The sequence below is a fragment of the Syngnathus floridae genome, chromosome 11, assembly GCF_059516105.1.
Source record: "Syngnathus floridae isolate MCC-2025c chromosome 11, RoL_Sflo_1.0, whole genome shotgun sequence".
Taxonomy (NCBI): domain Eukaryota; kingdom Metazoa; phylum Chordata; class Actinopteri; order Syngnathiformes; family Syngnathidae; genus Syngnathus; species Syngnathus floridae.
In genome coordinates, this window is record NC_142423.1 from 7509083 (window position 1) to 7532922 (window position 23840).

The 23840-nt window shown below is 42.9% G+C and overlaps 2 protein-coding genes across 3 annotated transcripts in view; one reads left to right on the forward strand and one right to left on the reverse strand.

Annotated features, from left to right (window-relative positions):
- Positions 1-538: 538 nt before the first annotated feature.
- Positions 539-12848, forward strand: dstyk (dual serine/threonine and tyrosine protein kinase). The gene is made up of 14 exons (XM_088388630.1): positions 539-1350; positions 2653-3062; positions 5843-6349; positions 6471-6666; positions 7443-7678; positions 7774-7857; positions 7940-8116; positions 9369-9498; positions 10095-10251; positions 10537-10669; positions 11457-11570; positions 11852-11966; positions 12038-12172; positions 12266-12848. The coding sequence occupies exons 1-14, from the start codon at positions 1122-1124 to the stop codon at positions 12451-12453; spliced, it is 2811 nt and encodes a 936-aa protein (XP_088244756.1). The 5' UTR covers positions 539-1121; the 3' UTR covers positions 12454-12848.
- Positions 12849-17985: 5137 nt separating this feature from the next.
- Positions 17986-23840, reverse strand: part of celsr2 (cadherin, EGF LAG seven-pass G-type receptor 2) — a 36378-nt gene continuing 30523 nt past the window's right edge. The window contains exons 18-34 of one of the 2 annotated variants that reach the window (XM_088390173.1): positions 23605-23814; positions 23341-23524; positions 22729-23047; positions 22493-22660; positions 22289-22412; positions 21977-22177; positions 21728-21902; positions 21535-21647; positions 21383-21462; positions 21184-21310; positions 20986-21096; positions 20575-20705; positions 20416-20504; positions 20180-20344; positions 19962-20114; positions 19633-19873; positions 17986-19113 (exon numbers count right to left, since the gene is read on the reverse strand). In XM_088390173.1, the coding sequence (XP_088246299.1) occupies positions 19092-19113; positions 19633-19873; positions 19962-20114; positions 20180-20344; positions 20416-20504; positions 20575-20705; positions 20986-21096; positions 21184-21310; positions 21383-21462; positions 21535-21647; positions 21728-21902; positions 21977-22177; positions 22289-22412; positions 22493-22660; positions 22729-23047; positions 23341-23524; positions 23605-23814 (2613 nt within the window). In that variant the 3' untranslated portion in view covers positions 17986-19091. Of the gene's footprint in view, positions 19117-19632; positions 19874-19961; positions 20115-20179; positions 20345-20415; positions 20505-20574; positions 20706-20985; positions 21097-21183; positions 21311-21382; positions 21463-21534; positions 21648-21727; positions 21903-21976; positions 22178-22288; positions 22413-22492; positions 22661-22728; positions 23048-23340; positions 23525-23604; positions 23815-23840 lie in introns of both variants that reach the window. The other variant, XM_088390172.1, reaches the window with a different exon arrangement.

A 23840-nucleotide genomic window follows, 5' to 3' on the forward strand; every position in this document is an offset into this window, starting at 1 on the left:
CATGTTTAATTCACAATATAACTAAACAGTTAAAACCGTAACCCGTACATTGTATTTGTTACAACTAGAATTTCACATTTATGTATTCATTTCCCATGGTAAGGAAATACATGAATTACGGTGTAATCTGATATGTAACTTTGGCACTTTTGATCTCTCAGAACGTTGAATGTGTTGTTTTTGTAATTGGGCTGGTTAGCCAGTAGAGGGAGCTAAACACTACACTTGACGCAATGGCGCAACTGTTCGTACGGTTTTAGTGCGTGTTTAATGTAAAGCTGAGCAATATGTGCAAAGGAGGATAACGTTTTTCATTGGCATGATTGTGCGCGTGATTGGTTTGAGTTCCAGATAGTCACAGCATTTGGGACGAACTAAATGTTTCAGTCATTCAAATTTTTGCTGTAAATTCCAACGATCAAATTGCAATCGAAGGCCAACAGAAACGTTCGTATTTCCATTTCTTGCTAAATGAAGAAATGAGGAGGAAAAAAAACAAACAAAAAAACGGAATTAACCTACATTTCCCAGGGTGCTTGTCTCTACCCGGACTCCGCCCTCCACTTTCCATAACTTCAGTTTGACAGATTTTTTGTTTTGCTGTGATTCGATGGCTTGTGGGCAGCCGCAGGATCAGCTCCCTCGTCCTGCACCACATTACACCACCCTCTGCTTCCTCATCGTCCCCGAGAGACGAGAAATATACTTTGACTCTTGCGGCGTTGCTGGCAAGATGTACATTGCTTCGTCGCGATCGGCGAAACTTTAGGAGGATATTTTTCCCCGAGGCGTCACTCGGAAGACTCCCACGTTTCCTTTTTCTTTTCATCTCTCGACGGGGTGTTGGTGCGGAGACTGGGAGGTCAGAGAGGTGGTTATCCTCGAGCTGTATTGCCGTCAAGTTGTTCCAGGGCGCGCTTACCAGACGAGGGCGGACAGGCGATGCCAACCGGCTAACAACGCTAACCCAGGCGGGGATTACCATGTGGGTGCACATTATTTAGCACATTTCTCGAATTCCTTGCTTTTTAAAAGCACAACTTACTGGCCTCCAAGCACCAACACATAATGCAAACCTAAGGAGGTCTGAAGTCGGTAAGCTAGCTCTTATTGTCGATGCGATGTCGCATAAGCTAGGAGCACACAAGTTGGCCATGGAGGGGAACGTGCAGCAAAAAAACACTCCGCTAACTCGGGAGCTCACGCGGATATTCAACAGCTACAACAAGCACTCCGCTCTGCTCAAGAAGAACCTCAAGGAGACCAATGCTTTCTTCCGGGAAATCAGACAGAACTACAGCAACGCGTGTGCATCAGCCATGAGCTCAGAGTCAGCGTCTCTGGAGGCAGGTGGGTCAACATCCTTCAGCATCCTTGCAAATGTTTCAAGCACCTATTGAGTTTGTCTTCACCAGTTATTGTGGAAAATGATGTGATTTGTTGAAAATGAATCATTACCTCTGCATCTAGCGACGTATAGTGACAGGTAGACCAATTACATGCTCTTCCAGCAGGTGGCTGGGCAGAAGGTACAGTTAACCTGTATGCATCTGTTGATATTCATGCAGTGATGCCTTGAGATCTGAGTACTTGAGTTGATTGTACAGCCTCATAGTATTTTCCGACAAATTTAAACTAAGCGTGACGTGACACCTAATGAGTATTGTTATTGTGGTTTTCTTTGATTGTCTTCATTTATGGTTTGTTCTTTTGTCGTTTCAATTGATTTCTTAGGCTCGTTTAGTTATGTTAATTATCTCTTCATTTCATTATTTTTGTCCCCCCCACCACCTTCCGTTTTCAGATTGATTCCAAAAACATGCATGTAAATTTGATCAAAGGCCATAGGTGTGAGTGTGAATTGCTGTCTGAATGTGTCCTGTGATTTGTTGGCCGCCAATCCAGATCTTGCCTACCTGTGCCCAAAGTCTATTTATTTGTTTTTTTGTCAATTAGATTTCCCATGTGAGCTCCATTGTGACCAATTTAGTAATTTCCCACAGACATGATGTGACGTATTGTGATTACGAGATAATGACTTCAAAAGATATTCATTTTCAAATGCTGAATGAATGAACATGTGTGTATAAAGACTAGCACTCACTATCATACTCACCCAAAAGACCGACACAACTTTCTTCAGCTTGTACTGAACAGTCCTGAACATTAGATGAGTCATACACAACAGAAAGCATGGGATAATGCTCCCTTTCATGGAAGCAGCCAAGCACGTGTCCTCACTTTACAAAACGCCAGATTCATCCGGCCTTACATATCTCGACATAAATTTGCACCACATGATGTCAAGCGATTGTTTCTACTATTTAGTCTGCTTGCTTCCGTCGCGTCTATGAAGCTTGACATTGCAATGCGTGGATCGCCTTTAAGATTTTATGTCCTCTTTTAGCTTCAGCAAATTCAAAGAAACGGCCAAGTAATGTAGCCGAGCAGACAAATTTGTAGTCTTGTGCTTATGTAACTGAAAGTGCTGAGTCACGCTGACGCTTAAGTCAGCATGGTGGAAACTGGACAACGTTGACTTTTATGGCATCATTCACATAGGGATCCTGCACAATTCCACTGTAATTCCACGTGGCATTATCTGATTATTAATTATGGTTAAATCAGCCTTGTTTTTTTTTATCTCCACAGGGCAATTGAGCTGCATCGCTTTCCCCAGCCACGAAGAAGAGTTCCTGCGCAACACGGTGGGCGCTGCCCCATACATCCTGGTGCTGGGCCAGAACTGCACCGCCCGCTACCAGCTGCTCAATTGCCTGCTAGGAGAGAGACTGCTGCCGCTGGGCCCCGAGGCCGGCGAGCCTTGCGGAGGCGTCCAGGGTACCCCGTGCAAGAGGCGCAAGTTGTGTTTCACCCATGGGAGACAAACGCGACTCAGTTTGGCGCTGCCCGGCCAGTACGAGCTGGTGCACCAGTTGGCGGCCAACCGCGGCCGTTGGGATACGGTGCCCCGTGAAGACTTGGAGATCCACGAGGAATGCGAAGACCCGGCGCATAGGCTCGCCGAGCTGGAAATCACCCTGCATCACCCTTTACTTCAGGTATGTTGTCAAGAACACAATCTGCAGCGCTTAACAACATTCCCTTTACTATTGCAAATCAAATGAACTGGCCTAAACAAATCTCATTAGATTTGATAAGTGTTATCTTGAAAAAGTCAATATCTTGAGAATGTTTGGAATTTTTCACTTTGCAAGCAATGGGTTCAATTCAATGGCTCTTTAAAGAGTTGGACATTTTTTATAAAGTGCATTTAATGTCACACAAAAGCTTTGTGTGCGTTTCAATTAGCTCTAGCCTCAAAACCTTTTTTTTTCTCCGAGTAAATCTTTTCCGAGACTGAATCGGCATCCAAAAATCTTAACCCCTGTTGGCAGCATTTGAACAACTGTCGTACGTTTGTTTACCTGAGTGTAATAAAACAAAACAAACAAAAAAAGATTCACTCTGAGTACACGTGTCAGAGTAAACATGAAAATAAATATCAATACTGCACCGTGGACTGCGCAGTCTAACTTTGCCAGCAACTGCTGAAAATTGCATATGCACTCACTCTTTGAGGCAATGGACAAGAAAGGGGGAGGGGTATGCCCGGAAGGTGAGTCTTTTCTCACTAGACTGATAATCCTCTCAAATAGCTGACGATGGGATATACACTAACGCTACAAAAAGTCTACACACCCCTGTTTTCTGATATGGAAAAATGCATCATCTCAAAACTTTATTTGACCCACAATGCATTTATTTGACACCCCCCCCCAAAAAAAATAGGACAAAGTGGTGCACACCTCTGATAAAAGCTGAAAATCTAAATGAGCTGGGAAAGGGAGTAAATCGATTTTAGGACAGTCGTTGCTCAGTCACGTGTGACGCGGAAAATTTTTGTCATCCACTCGCTCTAAAAAAATTCCCTCATGTCAAACTTCGAGACGCCAGGCCTGGTACCTGCCTCAGGGCAGCCCAGCCGCCTAACCCCCTTACGTAATGCCCCTGGTCTGGTGCGATTCACATGACTAGGGGGGAAAAAAAAATCCCCAACCCCCCCTTTGCTATGGAAAAAGTTACCATAGATACAACTGCAATCTGGAAAAAATGTTTTATAACAGTGTAGCATGAAAATTGTCATGGTGCAAATTGCCGGATATAATTGTCATTCTTCGCATTAGGGACTTAACGATGAAAAATAAACTGATACTCAGAAATAGTTTTTATCATTATTCATAACCACATGTTGCTTCAAATACAAGATCTCTTATTTGGGTCACGGCTAATCTTCGCTTTGATATCTTTTATCAGAGATTCAGAATAACATTCTGATTTTGCGTATTTGAAGTTGATGAATGTTGTCAGCCGCCGCTGATGGAAGGTGAGGACGATTTTCACGCACCAGTTCATGAGCACATGTTCCTTCTTAGGGACTAAAGCAGCCTGAGGTTTCTGCTCAATGAAAGAGAGATTAGCATTTGGGTCAGTGTTGCAAAAGGTACAGAATCTCTCTGCTCACTGTGGCATTCACACACTGCTGCCACACGCGCAGACACTTGCTAATTAGTTAGTCGTCCTCATCCCAGCACGTTTCTATTTCGGGACCCAAAGGACAAAGTGTGCAAATCTATCACCATGTTTCTTTTGAAGGAACGTAACCTGTCAGCGCTCCACGAATTCACACAAGGCCTCAGACTTGTTAACAGATGCCTCCGACTTTCATGCTGTTAAAATCTGCTGTTTATGGCTCTTACTATTTTGAATCAATTATCCAAATATTAGTGATAAGTACGCCTCTGCCAATAACAGTTTACTAATGTTCATGCATATTAACTCTATTCACTCCAAAGAAAATATTTCGTTTTTGGGTCTACTGCTTTTATAGGTCAACTTAGCTGGATTCGTTTCCCCCAAGCCTTAATAAAAGCCAGTCACACTGACTTTCTCGCAGGGTCTTTCTTGAAATCAACAGAGTCAAAACACTGTATTGATCTGAATGCTTGCAGGCGATCTTTGTTTCAGAAAGGCGGCTCAGTTTGTGTTTCTTGGTGACGGGACTGACTGTCTCCTTTGTGTTGCTATGTCTGCCCCTTTACCATCACGATCTCCCTCCCAAGCTCGTTTTTGTTATTTATTTATTCAAGGGTCAGACAAATCGACAGAAGGTATTAGTCATTGATGCAACATGAATTCACAGTGAAAACAGTCACATTCTATGAAGTTCCTATCGTGAAAATTTTGTCTCATGTAGACGTAAATATAGAACTAAAAACCCTGAAAACCGAAATATGCATTGGATGTCCTTATTTTGCACTCCACTCCCTTGCCAAAGAAGATAATCTTGTTCTTTAGCTGCGTGTTTACTGACATGGGCTTTGTTGGAGGCTTGTCACTCCAAATGCCTTCTTAATGTGAAACGGTGAGTCATAAAATGACAGTAAGCTAAAACAGATCGTGCAAGAAAGTAATGTGGGTGTGTCATCACACACATGACGCACATAACATAACACCATTTTCATTTATTTCATTCTGTTTTTATTTGATATCTTAGAATTGCAGCTAAAACAAATCCCCATAAAAAAATAATAGACTACACTGTTTTTATTTTTTTGTTATTTTTATGCACATGTTTGATCGCCTGCCGCAAATTAATTTTGCCTGTAAAAACAAACAATACACTTAAAGTTGTTTGAAATATCATCACATCATTTTCCTTGATCCAACGAGCGGTGCTAGCCACCAATTAGCTTGCGGGCTAACAGCTTTGAGAATGTCTGTGCTTTTCATTTTACTTGTATTTGCAAATGATCCTGAAATGTTTGTGTTTCATCATCAGGAAGCAAAGGTCATGGTGGTGCCATGTGCAAGCGTCCAGCCCATGGAGGAGGCCCTAGAAGACTGCACTCGGAATGTGATTCCAATCATACTGTACGCCATCAAGGAGGACTCCTTAAGCACAGATCAAGTGGCCGAACTTTGGAAAGTCAAAGAGATGCTCCCCTTTCCCATCTGTTTCATCCGCCTGCCCGACACGATGCCCGCAGCCTCGCCGGAGCCCAGTCGCCGCCCGGACAAGGAGAAGGAACGGGAGAAGAGCGCCCTCCATAAACAGCTTCTCTCCCTTGAATTTCTTAGTGGCCCGACGGGAAATTGCTCCTGCGGAGCGCCCACGCAAATGCCCACCCCGGGCGCCAAGCCGCAAAGCATGCTCGGGGAAGCTTTTGAAAGATTACACAGGCTGCTGGTGCCTTTCACTCGCCAGGTGCTTCAAAACCAACAGGTGGAGGCTGCCAGCCTGCTCAATGGGCTCCACTGTCGCTGCTTGGATCTTTTCATCAATCAGGTCAGATAAGTTGCACCTTATGATTTATTAATGGCGGACCTTGAAGAGCTTGTCTTTAAAATTCGCAAGAACCAAATACTAAGTAGCGTGTCTCCTTCCCGCTCCTTGTCGCTCCCTGTAGGCCTTCGACATGCAGAGAGACCTGCAAATAACCCCCCGTAGGCTGGAATACACCCGTGAGAAAGAGGGGGAATTGTTCACCTCCCTCATGGCGATTGCAAACCGCAAACAAGAAGAGATGAAGGAAATGATTGTGGAGACACTCGGCAGCATGAAAGAGCAATTGCTTGAAGATGCTGCCAACTTAGAATTTGCGGGTGAGTTAGTTTGCACCAGGTACGTTATGAAAAGCACATCTTGTCCTCATGTTAGCAGTCTCATAAAAATAACTTGCAATATCACAGTTTGTTTGCCTATTGCACGTCTTTTTTTTCTGTGATTAAAAAAAAATGTCTAGCGTGGCCATCTTGGCGGACTGCAGTACGGGTCCGGACTGAGCCAAGGTCTCATGTGGATCCAAGGTCGCTTGCCGTTAAATAAAGATAAAGTACCGTATGTGTGCTGTCACATGAACTTTTTTTTCACTCCCAATCCACTGTCACAGATTGTAAGCTCTCTTGTGATCACGTGACCAAAATGAGCCAATCTAAACCGTTGACAAGATTTGAGGGATTTTCTATTTACGATATGTTACCGTTTTTCATTCTAAATTTATGAAAAAATATTTTTGTTTTACCAGTGAGTGTTTAGCTGTTGGACAATGGAAAAACTTTGCCCTATAATAGGGTGGTTGTGACATGGCATACTAATCCTCTCAGGTATCCTGGAGGAAAATGCCATTACTAGCTGCCATATTTTTTTCCTAGAGAGGAAGGTGGATGTAAGATCAGAAGAGAAAAAAAACATGAGCTTCCTGTTTTTAGCATTCCTAACCTCTCAATGGTCAAACATAATCACTTGTGCTGGTTGCCTTCTATTTTTTTTGTCATCTTCATTTTATATAAAAATATCTTTAATATTATTGTAAGCCATTCTAAAAAGATTTCACTGCATTTAGTGTGCTCTTTTTTTTTTTTTCCCCCTTTGACTGCAGACATAATTGTTACAACCAACGGCGAGCCGGTGACCTCAAAGGAGATCAAATCTTGCATCCACCAGATCCAGGAGCTGATTGTGTTGCGTCTGAATCAAGCCGTGGCCAACAAACTCATCAGTTCTGTGGACTATTTGAGAGAAAGTTTCGTCGGGACTCTGGAGCGATGTCTCAGCAGTCTGGAGAAGTCCCACATCGAATCGTCGGCACACATCACCTCCAATCACCTCAAACAGGTGTGCACATCACAGAAGAACAAGCAAAAAAGAATCATGGATGATTGCAATGAATTTATATTGTGAATTCTCCTTTTTCTGTGCATCTGTTGTAGTTATTAAACGCCGCCTATCACGTTGAAGTCACGTTTCATTCAGGATCCTCCGTCACGCGACTCGTCTGGGAGCAAATCAAACAGGCAAATTGAAGAATCCAGTATATATTTTTTTTCCTTGACACGGTTATCGGTGCCTTCTGAGTGATTATTTTCCCCCTCCCAGATCATCCACAGGATAACGTTCGTGAACCCGCCTGCCATCTCGCACGAGTGGAAGCGCAAAGTGGCCCAGGATGCCATCGAAAGTCTCAGCGCCGCCAAACTGGCCCGAAGCATCTGCTCCCAGTTCAGAACCCGTCTCAACAGCTCCCACGAGGCCTTTGCGGCGTCCCTGCGCCAGGTTTACTTTGTTCCTTTACCTCAAACACGACAAATCACTTGGCATATTTATTTTTTGGGGAGAACAAAGGATCAAACAAAATGCATCTTACTAACATTGTGAAGTCTTTCAATGAATCTAAAAATGGTTGTGACAATCTTGCCTTTGCCCCCCTCCACCAAAGATGAGGACATAAAAGCAGAACAGATTTTGTCATTTGACTGGCATTCAAAAAAAATCACGTGTTCATTATAGCTCGTTATACCATTGAGTCACCCAGCGATCAATTATGAAGATCCAGCATCCATGTAAGTCATCATTTGTTTCGCATCACTTGTGGCTCATGAAGTCCTCTGCATTGATTGAATTGATTCAAAAGCGCATCTTGAATGGCCTGACAAAAGCTATCGTCACATGAGGCATCGTGTTGCTCTTTAACAATGTCACGGCGCTTCAACTGCTGGACATTTTGGCACATTTTACCCCCTAGGAGATGTCGACGGAACTGAAGCCAAGTCTTCAAGAACTGATATTGTCATCATGTCATTGTTAGTAAGAGCAGAAAATCAAGCTGAGGTATGTCAGTCATATCCTGCATGCTATCATGGAGGTGTAGGAAATCACACTTAAGTTGCTTTAATCAGCAACTACAATTTGTGAGCTCGACAGAGAGGAAGGAAAACTTTAGCGTCGCTCCGTAACGGGGTCTGCTTTACCTCTGATGCGATTCAAAAGCAACTTTTTTTTTTGGTCATTTCAAAGAGAAAGAAATTCAAGAAGGATTATATTGCCTTGAATGATGAAAGATTTGTCATTGGAGTTGCGCAAACACGGCTGAGATCCAGTGGCGGTGTGAACTTGGCTTTAAGGCCGCTCTCATGCCAACCCTGAGGGTCTTGCTGTAAGACGAATGAGTCCACAAACCTGCAGGAGGTAATTTATGAAAAGGGATGCTTGGATAAACATTGATTCACAGTGGCAGAAAAATAAGCCCCGTAAGTTTGTGTTGGCGAGGGAAGTCGCATAAATTAATTTGACAAATGACAACGACGTCAGGGAGGTCAATGCTGCTTGCCAGTGAAAAATGGGGAGGCCGTGGTGATGGAGGCACAATGAATTTGTTTGATAAAAGGAGCCGACCAGCCGGGCCACCAAACGTGGTTAATCTTTTGTTCCCAAAACGAACTGGAGGGGTTGATGAATGAAAGTCGCAATGACAATGACAGACTTGTGAACGCTAACCATGAGGCATTTTGTGCTTGTGGGATTGCAGCTGGAAGAAGGCCACACGGGGCGATTGGAGCGCACCGAGGACTTGTGGCTGCGTGTGAGGAAGGACCACGCCCCTCGGCTGGCACGCCTCTCGCTGGAAAGCCGCTCCCTCCGAGATGTGTTGCTACATGGTGAGCTTTGGATTTTGTTTTTTAAAATTCACTGAGTTTTAGTTTTGAGACACGTTTTGGGGAAAATGCTTTGTTTGAATTTAGTTTTTTTATTTATTTATGGTGTTTGCGACAAAAAAAAGTCATCAATTCATGCATAATGAAATGAAGTCAACTACAATTCTCAAATGACAGTTTGACAATACTGAAATTAAATAAATTAGAAAGGAACACTCACGTATGATATTGATTGTCAAAAACATTTTTGCTAGTAACTTTGACTGCCTAAAAGTTTTAAACTAACCCTAACCCATCTTGTGAATATCACATGACTAAACCCAGGAAATAGGTCAGCTGTGATTGGTTGTTACTTTAGCCATTAGACACGGTGATGTCAGTCAACAAGTGGCAAAATGGCCGCCCGATCAGATGGATAAAAATGGGTGGATTTTGCTGCTTAAGTCATATTCCACAAACACAATATTGATTTGACTGCTGTGTTTGGACTTATGGTTCCACTTAGAGCATGTTATTTTAAAGAAATCTTTTGACTTGACATCCACTTTCATATTTGTGTGTTTTTTTACGTGTAACTGATCACAATTGTCTTTCAACAGGCAAACCAAAGATTGGCCGTGAGCTGGGCCGTGGCCAGTATGGAGTTGTGTACTTGTGCGACAGTTGGGGAGGCCGCTATCCATGTGCCTTAAAGTCTGTGGTGCCACCAGATGATAAACACTGGAACGATCTGGCTTTGGAATTTCACTACACAAGGTGCATGAGGAACATCTCGCTGAATATCCACAAGTCCAAATTTTCTTTGGAATTAACCGATTTAAAAGCAGCTCTTCCCATCATGTGATAAATGCCCCTGCACTACAATTCTTTCTAAGAATTCCCATTTCGGGCTGTTGATGCTTTTCTGAGAACACAAGTGTATTGTACCAAGTGTCTTCCTAGCACGTGTTTGCTTGAAGTATCACAAAGCAGAGGAATGCGAGGCCAACGCGAGCCGGACTGAGCACAGATCAGTGACACCGAATAACACGATGTGCTCAGGTCGCTGCCCAAGCACGAGCGGCTCGTCGACCTGCACGGTTCCGTTATCGACCACACGTACGGGGAAGGCTCCAGCATTGCCGTGCTGCTCATCATGGAGCGGCTGCACAGAGACCTCTACACCGGCCTCAAGGTGACAATGACACACTGCTGCTGCATCGGAGCCATGACAAACGTTTATCGTGCAGCAATCATGGGCCGTAAACTGGTTTCTTACAAAGCAATATTTTGATTAACAGCAATGGAAATGTAATAGTTCTTGTTTATTTCCATTGAATGAGTCAGTCTCATCTTGCGGTAATGGGAGACAGCGAAACTCCAAGTGTGCTACTAATTGTTTCCAGGCGGTGTCATTTCAGAAAATCTTAGAAAATTGGATATTTTACTTTTTTGGGGGAGATTTGAAGGCTACTTTGCCTTATTTGCGAGGTTGTCAAAACATCACACAGAGTGAGCTCGGTGTGTGACAATCACATGTATCCTAAGTAGGAGCCCCTGAAATGCAGAACTTCTTTTTCATGGAAGTTTAAGGCTCTTCCTCACACTTACAATTTGGCCTTCTTTCTCTCTCTTCATAGAATTCAATGCCGATTGTTTTTTTATGATTATTGCTTGCTTGTAGGCTTTTCTTTTTCTTCTGTTTTTTCTACAAGCATATCACGTGTGATACTAAATGTCCCACAAACCATTACCAGTTTAATTTCTTTTTGTTGAATTGATGAAGTTTTTTTTAATAAAACTTTGGTTTTGATGGACTTGTGTGACAGTTGCAACAGGCCAGAAGAAATGATTTCATGCTTTTATGATTCTGATTTGTTCTCTTGGGAATCTATTATTTTTTTATAGTCACTCATTCATTTGAGCAAAGTAACATTATTTTAATGTGTGGCTGTTTTTTATTTTGTGTGTGTTCATGTCAGGCTGGTTTGTCACTGAGGGAGAGGTTGCAGATCGCGCTGGACGTTGTGGAGGGGATCCGCTTCCTGCATAGTCAGGGCCTTTTGCACAGAGACATAAAGCTCAAAAATGTTCTGGTAGGTGCAAACAAGATCAACTTGTAACATTTGATTCGCTATTTTTAGAAACAGATGTCAGAATCTATTTTCTACTTTTATTCAACTGCACACTGGTCCAATTGTTTTGTATTGTGTAATTTAAACACAACAAAAACATGTATTAGAGATGTGCCTGGAGGACCTGGTGGTGTGACATCTGCGTGCGAGTGTCTGGCTGTGAGCTGCGGGCCACTGCAGCTTCTGTGAGTGTGTTCATTGTGTTTACTGTCCTACCTTCCTTCCTTCTCGCCACATTGAAGCTGGACAAGCAAAACCGTGCTAAGATCACCGACCTAGGCTTCTGTAAACCAGAAGCCATGATGTCTGGCAGCATTGTCGGAACGCCCATCCACATGGCACCGGAGCTGTTTACAGGTATCGTGAACATACAAATAACATGCAAGCCCCTGTTAATGACTCCTCATCACTAAGACCGCTCCTCACAGGGAAATATGACAACTCTGTCGATGTCTACGCCTTCGGGATCCTCTTCTGGTACCTGTGCACTGGTTCCGTTAAACTCCCAGACGCCTTTGAAAAATGCTCCAGCAAGGATCAACTGTGGAATAACGTCAAAAAAGGTGATCAAGTGCTCAATAGATGGATTATGATGATTAAAAGGTTATTCAGGAAAGCGGCTGGTTTGGTCACTTTTGAACCCGTACGGTGTCCAGGCGCCCGACCCGAACGCTTGTCCTCGTTCGATGAGGAGTGCTGGCAGCTGATGGAGGCCTGCTGGAACGGCGACCCTTCCCAGCGGCCTCTCCTCGGCATCGTGGAGCCCGGCCTTCAAAGCATCATGGTCCGTCTGTGCAGCTACGGCTCGGAGCAAAAAAGCAGCAGCCTGGAGGACTCGAACTGAAAGCACTCCCGATAAACTAACGCACATGCCACCGGGATTGTGGTCATCATCCGTGTTTTTGTTTTTGTTGTTGTTGTATTTATGAACGGATGCTCGATGGCCACAATTTGTGACTCATGACGATGTACTTCTTGTTCACATGTGGGATTTATGTAATTTATAAGGGGATACAGATGTTTGCAAAGATGTGTTTTACTGTTTATTTGTATAGAAGTCCTCCACTTTGTCATGCTAACTACCACTCATTCACAGAAAATGGTACTAGATGCAACTTTTAAATGTCGTTCGTTACAAGTATTGTGTGCAAAAAAAATGTAAGATACATTTTAGCTCATATTTAATGTCTGCATCTACACAAACACCTTTTTTTAAATAAAAGGATCTGTTACAAGTCAGATGTTATTGCGATTGAAATACTTTTATAGGCTCTTTGTCATGTGACAGCCAACATTCAACAGATATTTTCTTTGTTCGTGTTTTCCACTGGAACAAATGAATATACTGCAAGTGTTATTCTTTTCTCCCCCATTCCTTTTCTGTTAAGCTCCTACTGACTATTTCTAATTTGTTGATCTAAGAGGTTATGTAGCAAAAAAAAACTAAGATGCAGCACATGTGGATATACGTCGGTCAGGGGTCGGAGGTGAGCAAAGCTCGTGAGAAGTTGATCTCAAGATCAAAGGTTAAATCCTTCTGCAGAGGAAAAAATAAAACTTGGTTTGATAGCTTGTTCTATTTAAAGTTTAAAGGGTTTTGTTAAGCCTTAAACATGCAAAACTTCCAAATTGCTCAACAATTCATTTCAACTGCAACAAAAACAAAATGTGGCTTATAATTTTCACTTGTCAAAGAAATTGATTGTAGGGACTTTTCAAACCTCAAGCAAGTTTTGATTTGTGAGGTTAAAATGAACATTTGTGTACCTCACCAAAAGCTTCTTGACAAACACTGACAAAAACATATTTTAATTTACTGCATTTTTCGGACTATAAATCGCGTTTTTTTTTTTCATAGTTTGGGTGTGGGGGGGTTACCATTGCCTGATGGGAGCTCAGCATCAGCTGTCATGCGATAGTGTTGGCTCGTGAGTGACCGAACCTTTTCAGTGAACGAGAGTGAACGAATAACTTCCTAAAGTGATTCGTTCTTTTTTCAGTTCATATAACTTCAACCAGTAGGCGTCGGTAATGCGCATTGAAGTTGGTGCCACCTCGCCGTAAAACAAAACGAAGAAGAAAATGACGTATCTTCCCGTTCACGAACGAGTCGTGAATTGCATTTCCCGTTCACGAACGAGTCATGAATTGCATTTCCCGTTCACTAACTGAACAGATCTGTGAGTGAACGAGTCAGTGAGTGAGTGAATTGTATTTTCAGTTCATCGCTAGAACGGATCAGTGAGGGAACGAATCCCGTTCGCGAAGGAGTTAATGGGTGAACTACCTTTCCGTGCATTAACGGATCAGTCAGTGAACGTGTTGCGTCTCCTGGCGTGAACCATGTAAACCAGAATGTAGATTTACGATTTGCCAAGGAAAGAAAGAACCACTCACTGAAACAGCACTTCTTTTATGCACGTTTTCTCCAAGCTAACGACTAACTTTATTGCATGAAGGGATGCGCCGTTATGCAACAACGGGGAGATTATGCTTCTCTTGGGGTAATCTTGATTTTATAACACTTAGAGTAGTTTTTAAATAACGTGTATGCACATATACGCCTGAATATTGTTATCCAATATATCTACTGCAATTTCACATTGGATTGATGGTTTGAAATGTACTTTTAATATTATTATTTTTAATAAACATTTATGTTAAAACTTGTCTGGTGTTTTATTCCTTGTTTTTATATTCGCCAATTAAAACATAAAAATCAGACATTTGGCTAACTGCTTTATATGACAATATGTGTATGTATATCTACTGCAATTTCACATTAGATTGCTGGTTTGAAATGTACTTTTATTATTATTATTATTATTTTAGTAAACATTAAAAACCTGTTAAAACTTGTCTGATTTTTTATTCCTTGTTTTTATTTTTTTGGGCGTGAAAACAAAAATTTGACATTTGGTTAACTGCTTTATATGACAATATGTATATGTGTTTTACGTTGTGTAATATGTGTTGGTGTCCCCCAAAATAAAGAGCAAGTAGTCAAATATACATTCTTCACATGTACAAAAAATGCATATAGTTATTAGGTACACCTGAAAATGGTGATGTACCTAATGTAGTGTCCGTGTGATGTCACAGATCAACCAGCCAATCAGGAGGTGGGGGTGAGGGCGGGTGTGGTACTTTTTACTTTCAGTTCAGCTTTGGCCATGATTTTTCCCTAATGAACTGGCCTGTTATTAAGTACACTTGAAAATGGCAGTGTACCTAATAGAGTGGCCAAGTGACGTCACAGATCAAACAGCCAATCAGAAAGTGGGGGTGAGGGCGGGTGTGGCACTTTTCACTTAAACCAGGGGTGCCAACCTCCAGTCCTCGAAGGGCCGCGTTCCAATATGTTTTCCAAGTTACCCTCGTTAAACACACCTGCGTGAAAAGATTTAGCCATTTTCATGTTCTGCAGGAGCTAAAAGTTTTCACGCAGGTGCGCTTAACGAGGGAATCACACGGACACTCCATTAGGTACACCGCCATTTTCAAGTGTACGTAATAACAGGCCACTTTATTAGGGAAATATCATGGTCAAAGGTCACAGGTGTCAAGCTCTAGTCCTCGGGGCCACGTTCCAATATGTTTTCCAAGTTACCCTCGTTAACACACCTGCGTGAAAAGTTTTTGGTCACTTTCACGTTCTGCAAGAGCTAAAAGTTTTCACGCAGGTGCACTTAACGAGGGAATCACACAGACACTCCATTAGGTACACCGCCATTTTCAAGTGTACCTAATAACAGGCCAGTTTATTAGGGAAATATCATGGTCAAAGGTCACAGGCGTCAAGCTCTCGTCCTCGGGGCCACGTTCCAATATGTTTTCCAAGTTACCCTCGTTAAACACACCTGCGTGAAAAGATTTAGCCATTTTCATGTTCTGCAGGAGCTAAAAGTTTTCACGCAGGTGCGCTTAACGAGGGAATCACACGGACACTCCATTAGGTACACCGCCATTTTCAAGTGTACCTAATAACAGGCCACTTTATTAGGGAAATATCATGGTCAAAGGTCACAAGTGTCAAGCTCTAGTCCTCGGGGCCACGTTCCAATATGTTTTCGTCTTTCTTTTTTGCATAAAGGGATGCGCCTTTATGCAAAAACAGGGAGATTATGCTTCTCTTTGGGTAATCTTTATTTTATAACACTTATAGTAGTTTTTAAATAACGTGTGTGTATGTATATATACGCCTAAATATTGTTATCCAATATATCTACTGCAATTTCACATTAGATTGCTGGTTTGAAATTTACTATTGTTATTATTATTTTTATTATTATTATTATTTTAATAAACATTTATGTTAAAACTTGTCTGGTGTTTTATTCCTTGTTTTTATATTCGCCAATTAAAACATAAAAATCTGACATTTGGTTAACTGCTTTATATGACAATATGTATGTTTTACATTGTTATATGAGTTAGTGTCCCCAAAATAATAAATGTCGGCATAACGATTTTTTTTCTCCTTTTATTCAAACACAAACACATTCGGTATAATAACACCATCAACTACAATCCAGCAAATACAAAATTAAAACATCAATGTCGGCATAACTGCTGTGTCTGCTGGCATAGCAGCAACGCTGTCTGTCACTCACTCGTGAATCTTCGCGAACGAACCTGAAAATGGTGTACCTAATAGACTGTCCGACTGACGTCACAGATCAAACAGCCAATCAGAAAGTGGGGGTGAGGGCGGGTGTGGCACTTTTCACTTTCATTTAAGCTTTGACCATGATTTTTCCCTAATGAAGTGGCCTGTTATTAGGAACACCGAAAAATGGCGGTGTACCCAATAGAGTGTCTGAGTGACGTCACAGATCAACCAGCCAATCAGAAAGTGGGGGTGAGGGCGGGTGTGGCAGTTTTCACTTGCAGTTAAGCTTTGACCATGATTTTTCCCTAATGAAGTGGCCTGTGATTAGGTACACCTGAAAATGGCGGTGTACCTAATGGAGTGTCCGAATGACGTCACAGATCAAACAGCCAATCAGAAAGTGGGGGTGAGGGCGGGTGTGGTACTTTTCACTTTCATTTAAGCTTTGACCATGATTTTTGATTATTTGATTTATAAAAAAAAAAAAAAAAGGATAAATGTGTGTGTGTGTGTGTGGGGGGATTCGTTTGAACGAATCTTTTGAGTGAACTGATTCTAAAGATTCCGTTCACTTAAAAGAACTGGAATGCACATCACTATCATGCGATGTTTGGATGCGTAGAATTCAAATAACCTCTCGATTTTATTGCATCAGTATGGTGAAAAATTTAACTGCAAACGCATCCAAAGTGAAAAACCATGTCACGAGTGAAGCAGAGTTAATGCTGATGACCTTGAGTTCGGTCTATTCGCTTGAGCTGCTCCATTAAACCATCTAGTGTACGTACCTTCCAAGCTTTTCCATGATAAAATATTTACTTGGTTTCACCGGGATTTAACTCAGGTCGCTGGGGCGAGAGTCCAGAGGTCTAATCCCTACTTTATGGAACCCTCATTTAAAATATCGGGAAGGTACGTACACGATATCGTTTAATGGAGCAGCTCAAAGTCAGCATTAAGTCTGCTACACTCGCGACATGGTTTTTCATTTTGGATGCGTTTGCAGTTCAATTCTTCACCATACTGATGGAATAGAATCGAGAGGTTATTTGAATTCTGCGCTCCTCACGTCTGCATGAGCGCTATAGTATGGTCGTCGTTGTGTTTCATTATCATCTTTAATGTCTGCAGGCGCAAAGCATTAAATGTCAAGTTATTTTAATGGCGTTGCAATGAAAACACATTTAAAGTCCACAGTTTGTCAACATGGCAAATAGTAGATACAAAGAGAGACATTCCTACAATCATGTCAAGTTTACATATTTACTTTCATTTACACAATGTACAGTAAAACAGATTACACCGCCAGTTTTCATGGATTTCAATTATTTTACAAAAGACACATGCTCCACAGCTACTCTAGAAAAAAAAAAGCTGTTAATTCATGGATGGACATCATGTCTCCTCCCATCGGCTTAAAAACAAATAGAGCTTCAAGTCCATATAAAAATGTTGATTTCCAAAATGACAAAAATAGTATCAAAAGTCTTTTTTTTTTTTTTTAATAAGTGTACATACACATGCAAATGTGTGCCCTTGTTTGAACCATCGTGGAATGAAATTCACTCACACAGGAATAATGACCTTCACTTGATTGTTAGTGCTGCTTGGACACACACACACACACACACACACACGCACACACGCACGCACACACACACACACACACGCACACACACACACAGACATCCACTGAGCGCAGTCCAATCTTATCATGTCGTTTTAACTAAGTGTTCCCTGAATGTTTGTAATCCTACGCACACAGAGGCAATACATCTTTATTGTTCCACAGATGTGCACTGAAAAAAAAAAATACAAAATGGGGAAAAAAAGACAACCAGGGCAACAAATGAAACAAAAAGTGCATATTTAAAAATTCAAGTATGTAAACAAAATTATTTAAAGGGAGATACATACAGTATGTTCTGTCAGTGTGCTCAAGCCTGAGCTTTGGCATGCACACACACTCACACGTGAGCAATTAAGAATTAGAGTGGGCTAAATCCATTTTGAAAATAATTTGAAAGTTAAGTGCAGAAATTAACGGAGAAAATTCAGGTCTTTCAGACACCCATGAAAGCAGTCTTCATCTCAAGCAATAACATTTTACAGAGTGAGGATAAGACAGTAGGTAGTGCTTTAGCTTGAGTGCCGGTACATCAGTATGTCACCATAAGTGAACTATTGATTCAACAAATGTTTGGAATGACAAAGATTTTTCACAACTTCAGTAAAATTAAATACAGTGGCGCCTTAAGACATGAATTGAATTTGTTCTTTCAACACGCTTGCAACTCAAAACACTTGTAAATCTCAAGTAATTCTTTCCCCATTGAAATGAATGAATTAGTCTGTTCCAGCCCCCCCCAAAAAAAAGTCATTTGTTTTTTTAATGAGGCAAATGCACTCTATAACTTCATATTTTAATTTTAAAAAACATATAGTCATTCCAAAATAAAATAATATAGAATTAAAATGAAACTGTTATTGTCACACTTTGCATCAATTGACTGGCCATTGTGCTATAGTGTATCGCTGTTTGAGCTGCTCAGCTCATCACAGGTCCCCACAGAGGATAAAGAATAAATGACAGTGAGTACCATTAATACTGAATGTCAAAATGTGTCGGAAATATCAATTGCCTCAAAGCACCACTAAATCCCACAAATGTTATTGTAGCTATAAAACTTTAAATCCGGCACAATGACAAAAATGGAGTTGGCCCACTTAAGTTCTCATTATGGTACATTGCTCACACACATACAGACACATACCACAATCCATCCTTCAGAAATATTTTAAAGGGGAAGTCCCAGCGACGAGGAAGGAGGCTCTATGACCTGCAAAGACACACCCCTCGAACAATGCGCTCACATGGCGGTGTTGCAGTGGCTGCTGGGAGAAAAACAAAACGGTGGAGGGAGAGTCGTAACTCAAAAACAAATCAAAACAAAACAAGGAACAATGAAAGACACAGATACACAAACGGAGGTGGTGGGTATGGATGACGGATGCTTAAATGAAGAAGCAATCAGAAGATCCTAATCGATCTGAATGAGGATCCGTGCTTCAGGGTATAAAATTAAAGAATAAAAATCTTGATGTAATAATTTGGAAAGGCAGGGGAGACAGAGAAAATGAGATCATTATTATTATTATTATTATTTCTGTCTACTGGGATGCTGCTCATTTTCATCCACCAAAGCTAAACTGATTTATAAATCTGCTTTGGTATATTGGTAAATATAAGACGAATAATTAACTTTCATTCAGAATTTTATTGACGGGCCCTCATCAATATCGTGTGTCAAAAGGTGAAACATGAGGCAGAGGACAAACACTAAAGACTGTGACACACAACATAGTCAGACAGATATCAACACTAAGACAATCACGTAGGTGATTACTCACTCTGACCCTGACGAGTCACCGTCCACCGTTCCCGCTTTGATGCTCACGGCGATACCGTTCAACTGCTCAGGCATGCCGGCCTTAGCGCCACCGACCAGTCGCTCGCTGCAGGACGAGCCGAGAGGCGACGCAGAACCGTGAGGGGACGACGAGCCCGGAGCGCCGCCGCACAGTTCGTTGTGGATGCGGTTGAATCCGTTTCTCTCTATGATCGGGGAGAGTTGCTTTTTCTTTAAGATGCCTGTGGGCCACATATGAATCAGTGGATGTAATACTTTCAGAAGCCTTTTTAGGAGAACCTATTTTGAAGTAATTATTTAGCCATTCACCTTTGTGGGGGTGGGCGTGAAGGTTGGGCAAGGAGGGCAGCTGCACGGTCACCGCGTCGTGCATGCGCTCATCTGATGACTCGGGATTCATCTCAAGCCCATCTGTGTGCTCGCCTTCACTCACTGTTGCAGGCCAGTACAGTCTGCTAGTGTCTGCAAACAAAAAATGTTTCAGCCCGGGACGATTGATGTTGCAAATAAGAAAACAGTCATTGTACCGTGTGCTTGAGGCCGTTTGACTCCATTGGAAGCCAATTTTTCCCAGCATTCCTCAGGAGGCAGTGGACCTTCCTCATCTTCGCTGTCTGAGGAGTGCGTGGAGGCGTAGGAGCCGCTCTGGTCGTCCTCCAGGGACAGGTCGCTGTCTGAGTCGCTGTCACGGTCTGCACACATATGAGAGTTGGAGGACGATGATGATAGAGAACATGGTGATGGTGGGTGGGATTCTGTTTACCGTCATCCACACGCTCGTTGGTTTCATGAAAGAGCGACGTTTGGTCATTGAGGGCGATGTGCGCCTGACTGGTGCTCAGACCGTCGTCCCTGAAAAGATACAAGAGCTGTAAACGTGCCATCCAGCGCCACCTCTTTGTGCCCGCTCTTGGTTCCTTACCTGAGGACGAAAGGCACATAGCTGTGCTGACTCTTGACACTGTGCATGGTGCCGTTCAGAGACACGCTGGACTCCCCGAAGGGAAGATGGTACAACTTGCCGTCCATGTAGGTGGTGTTGCATTTGTAGTCCTGGAAGAGCAGAGATGATACTTTAAATTTAGGTCTAATTTAGGTCTTGGCTGTGTGTTTTTCATTATTTTTATCATTACGTCACATTTGGTGTGCCTCAAGGGTCCGTGCTCGTCTTTTCTTACATAGACAATGATTTTTATATTCAATTGTGTTTTAATTAGGAGCTGTATTCAAATATTTATCCTTGCTATATTTGATTTCTGCTATCCATAACATCCATAAAGATCTGGAGCCTATACTGAGTTGTGTGACTGTCACTTAGTGGTGAGGGACTCACTGATGATTTGGATTTAATCATGTGATCGGGATGTTTGTGTCCGCAGCAGTACTTCATGGCGTTCCTCGCTTCTTTATTGAACACAATGCGGAAGATGAAGATGAAGGGACCCTGGATGACAACAAAGTCAATGTTGAAGGACAGAAAAACACTAGCCAATAATAATAATAAACAGTAACATTGATTTAAAGGGCACACCTGCACACAGTTGAAGCCAGCAAACAAGTAATGGAAAATGATCATGTCACTGTTGACAGAGAGCAAAGCCAGGAAGCAAGTGACTGAGACCAGGAAGACGACACCACCTGCTGTCTTCAGGCCCGACCTGCACGAGACAAAATATTTATAAATAAAAACAAACTGTTGTGTATAGTCAGTGAACTGGTGTGAAACTCACACACGAGGCTCCTTGTCCAAGCTTTGACGTCTCAGTGAGCAAGAAGCTCGGGATGACAGGATGGACAGGAAGATGTTCATCTGCACAAACATCAAACTGCCTTGCTGCTTTTTGTTCAAGGCAGTAAATTTGAAGAAACGAACAGGACTCACCGACACCGCCACAGCAATGGGTCCAGCAAAGCTCCAAATGAGGGTGTCGTACATGGAGAGCCAGCAGAAGTCTGGGTTGCCGTAGCCTTCGGGGTCCAACCCCACTGCCAAACCTGCCATAACCCAAAATTTTAGTCAGGCAATGGCAGAAAGGGACAGTAGATGCGTTTTCTGACAATATAAGTTTACGGACCTGTGATGAAGGCAGGTACTCCCCAGCCGATCAGATAGTAGAACCTCATGGGCCCATAGTTGATGTCTCGGACTTCACTGATCATTCGGTACATGTGCAGACCCTCCAGAAAAAGCCACGAGAATGTGCACAGGTAGAAGAAGTGCAGCAGGATGGCGATGACCGTGCACAAAAACTGGCAGGAGAAGAAGATTTTTAAATACCAGTTGAAGACTCTACTGAACAAAAGGGGGGGGGGGAAAGACTCACTGGATTGTCAGCCTGGTTGATCCCCAGGATGAAGACGAGCTCAGAGAGAAAGAGGGCAGTGGCGCCGTTGTTCATGATGCTGGTCTTGTTGCACTGCATGGCTCTCAGACTCAGGAGGAAGACCACGGTGAGGAAAAGGAAGCCCAAGGTGACTCCAACGCTGCTCCACGATATGATTTTGATAGGCAGGATTTCACCGTTCTGATGAAAACAACATGGAGACAATTTTCCCCCCATAGTTTCATAAAAGGCTTGGTCGGTTTTTGGCGTGTTGCAAGTAGTTTTCTGCCAAAATATAATTTGCATTCTTACTTCTCTCCTGGAGATGTCCATGAGCACAGCGAAGCTTGTCATGTGATAACACTGACAGCTTATGTGAGTGTTGTTTCGAAAGACCACCTCACAACCCTTTGATGACCAGCCGCCTGCTCCAGCTCTGATATAAAAGGCAACAATCAAGCAAGTCAACAACAAAAACAACAGCAGCCTCTCTTTCTGTATGTTTGTGCACTCAACAGTATGGTGTGATTCCAGAAGACGCAGATGGGTTTGGAGCGCTCCTCGGTGGTGACCAGGCGGAATTGCACGGTGATGGGTTTGTCCAGCGGGTGCTTCAGCAGCTCGTCGTTGTCAAGCACAGTGATGCTCACCACGGGGGTGTTGATTACGGGACGCTTTGGTACACTGGGGTAAACAAATTGTTTGGAATTGCATGTTTTTGTGATATGGGAGCACATGCACACGAGTCTTACCGGAGACTTCTCTTGTCAGAGTCGTATCGCTCAGGCAGCAGAGATGCCAGACTGTGGAAGATGATCACGCTGGCGACGGCGTCCGGCTGGTCGTTGTCAGGATGCCGTCGCTTCCTGTTGGCGGAGAGGTTCCTCAGCGACGATTCTGGGAAAGCGTCCAGGTTCTTGTGGCCCTTGGTGTCCACGGGCAGCTGGAAAACCGAGTCGGGCAGGGTGACGGTGGTCTCCAGGTCGGCGGGGCGGGGGCCCCTGAGCGATTGGTATCGGGGGAGCTTGGCTCCGGCAAAATTCATCTTTTTCAGACGGTCCACTGAGATGACTGCACAGGACAAAATTAAATAGGGCCATTATTATTACATCATTCATTTATTATTATTCAGAATTCAAATTGTCTACATATATGAATGTATGCAATTAAAAAAAATCACAGTTTCCTATAACCATTGACTGGCTGGATGAATGTCAGTAGTTGTAAAATCAGTGAGCTGACCAACAGAGGGCGCTATGGCACCATCTTACCACTCAAGGAGTAAAACATAATTACATATTTAATTGTAATGGCACTATTAAGGGTAAAACTTAAAATCACACAGCCCTAGTAAAGAGGCTCACCAATGTGCGGTGTGACAATGGTAAAAGGGCTGAGGTAGGTCTTCCTCATATTCTGCGCCAGAGTGTTGGCATATTCCTCGTAGCGGCGCAGCAGTGCCGCCGTGCCACCCTCCGTGTGCTGGATGAGCTCCCAGTGTGGACGAGTGTCTGGAGACAGAATGGCACTACCCACGCGGACCAGGTTCTGCAGGGTGAGAGCCAGAGGAGATCAGGGACCCTCATATTTGAAAAGGATGAAGAGGCATGGTGGTGTTTGTTTGTTACCTCGGTGAAGTGGACGTCCTGCGTGGCCGTGAGGTTGAATCCCTGCTGCTTGCTCTCATGCTGCAAAAGCTTCTGAGTCAGTCCGTAGGCCACTTTTACGTCGCTGCCGTAGTACTTCTCTGTGTGCAAAGTGGCATTGGCCAACATGGCCGCTGTTTGTTGGACGTGGCTTGAGTCCAACAGTGATGCATTATGGGAAAACCTTTCAGACTGAGAGAAGATGGAAGGAAATCTGT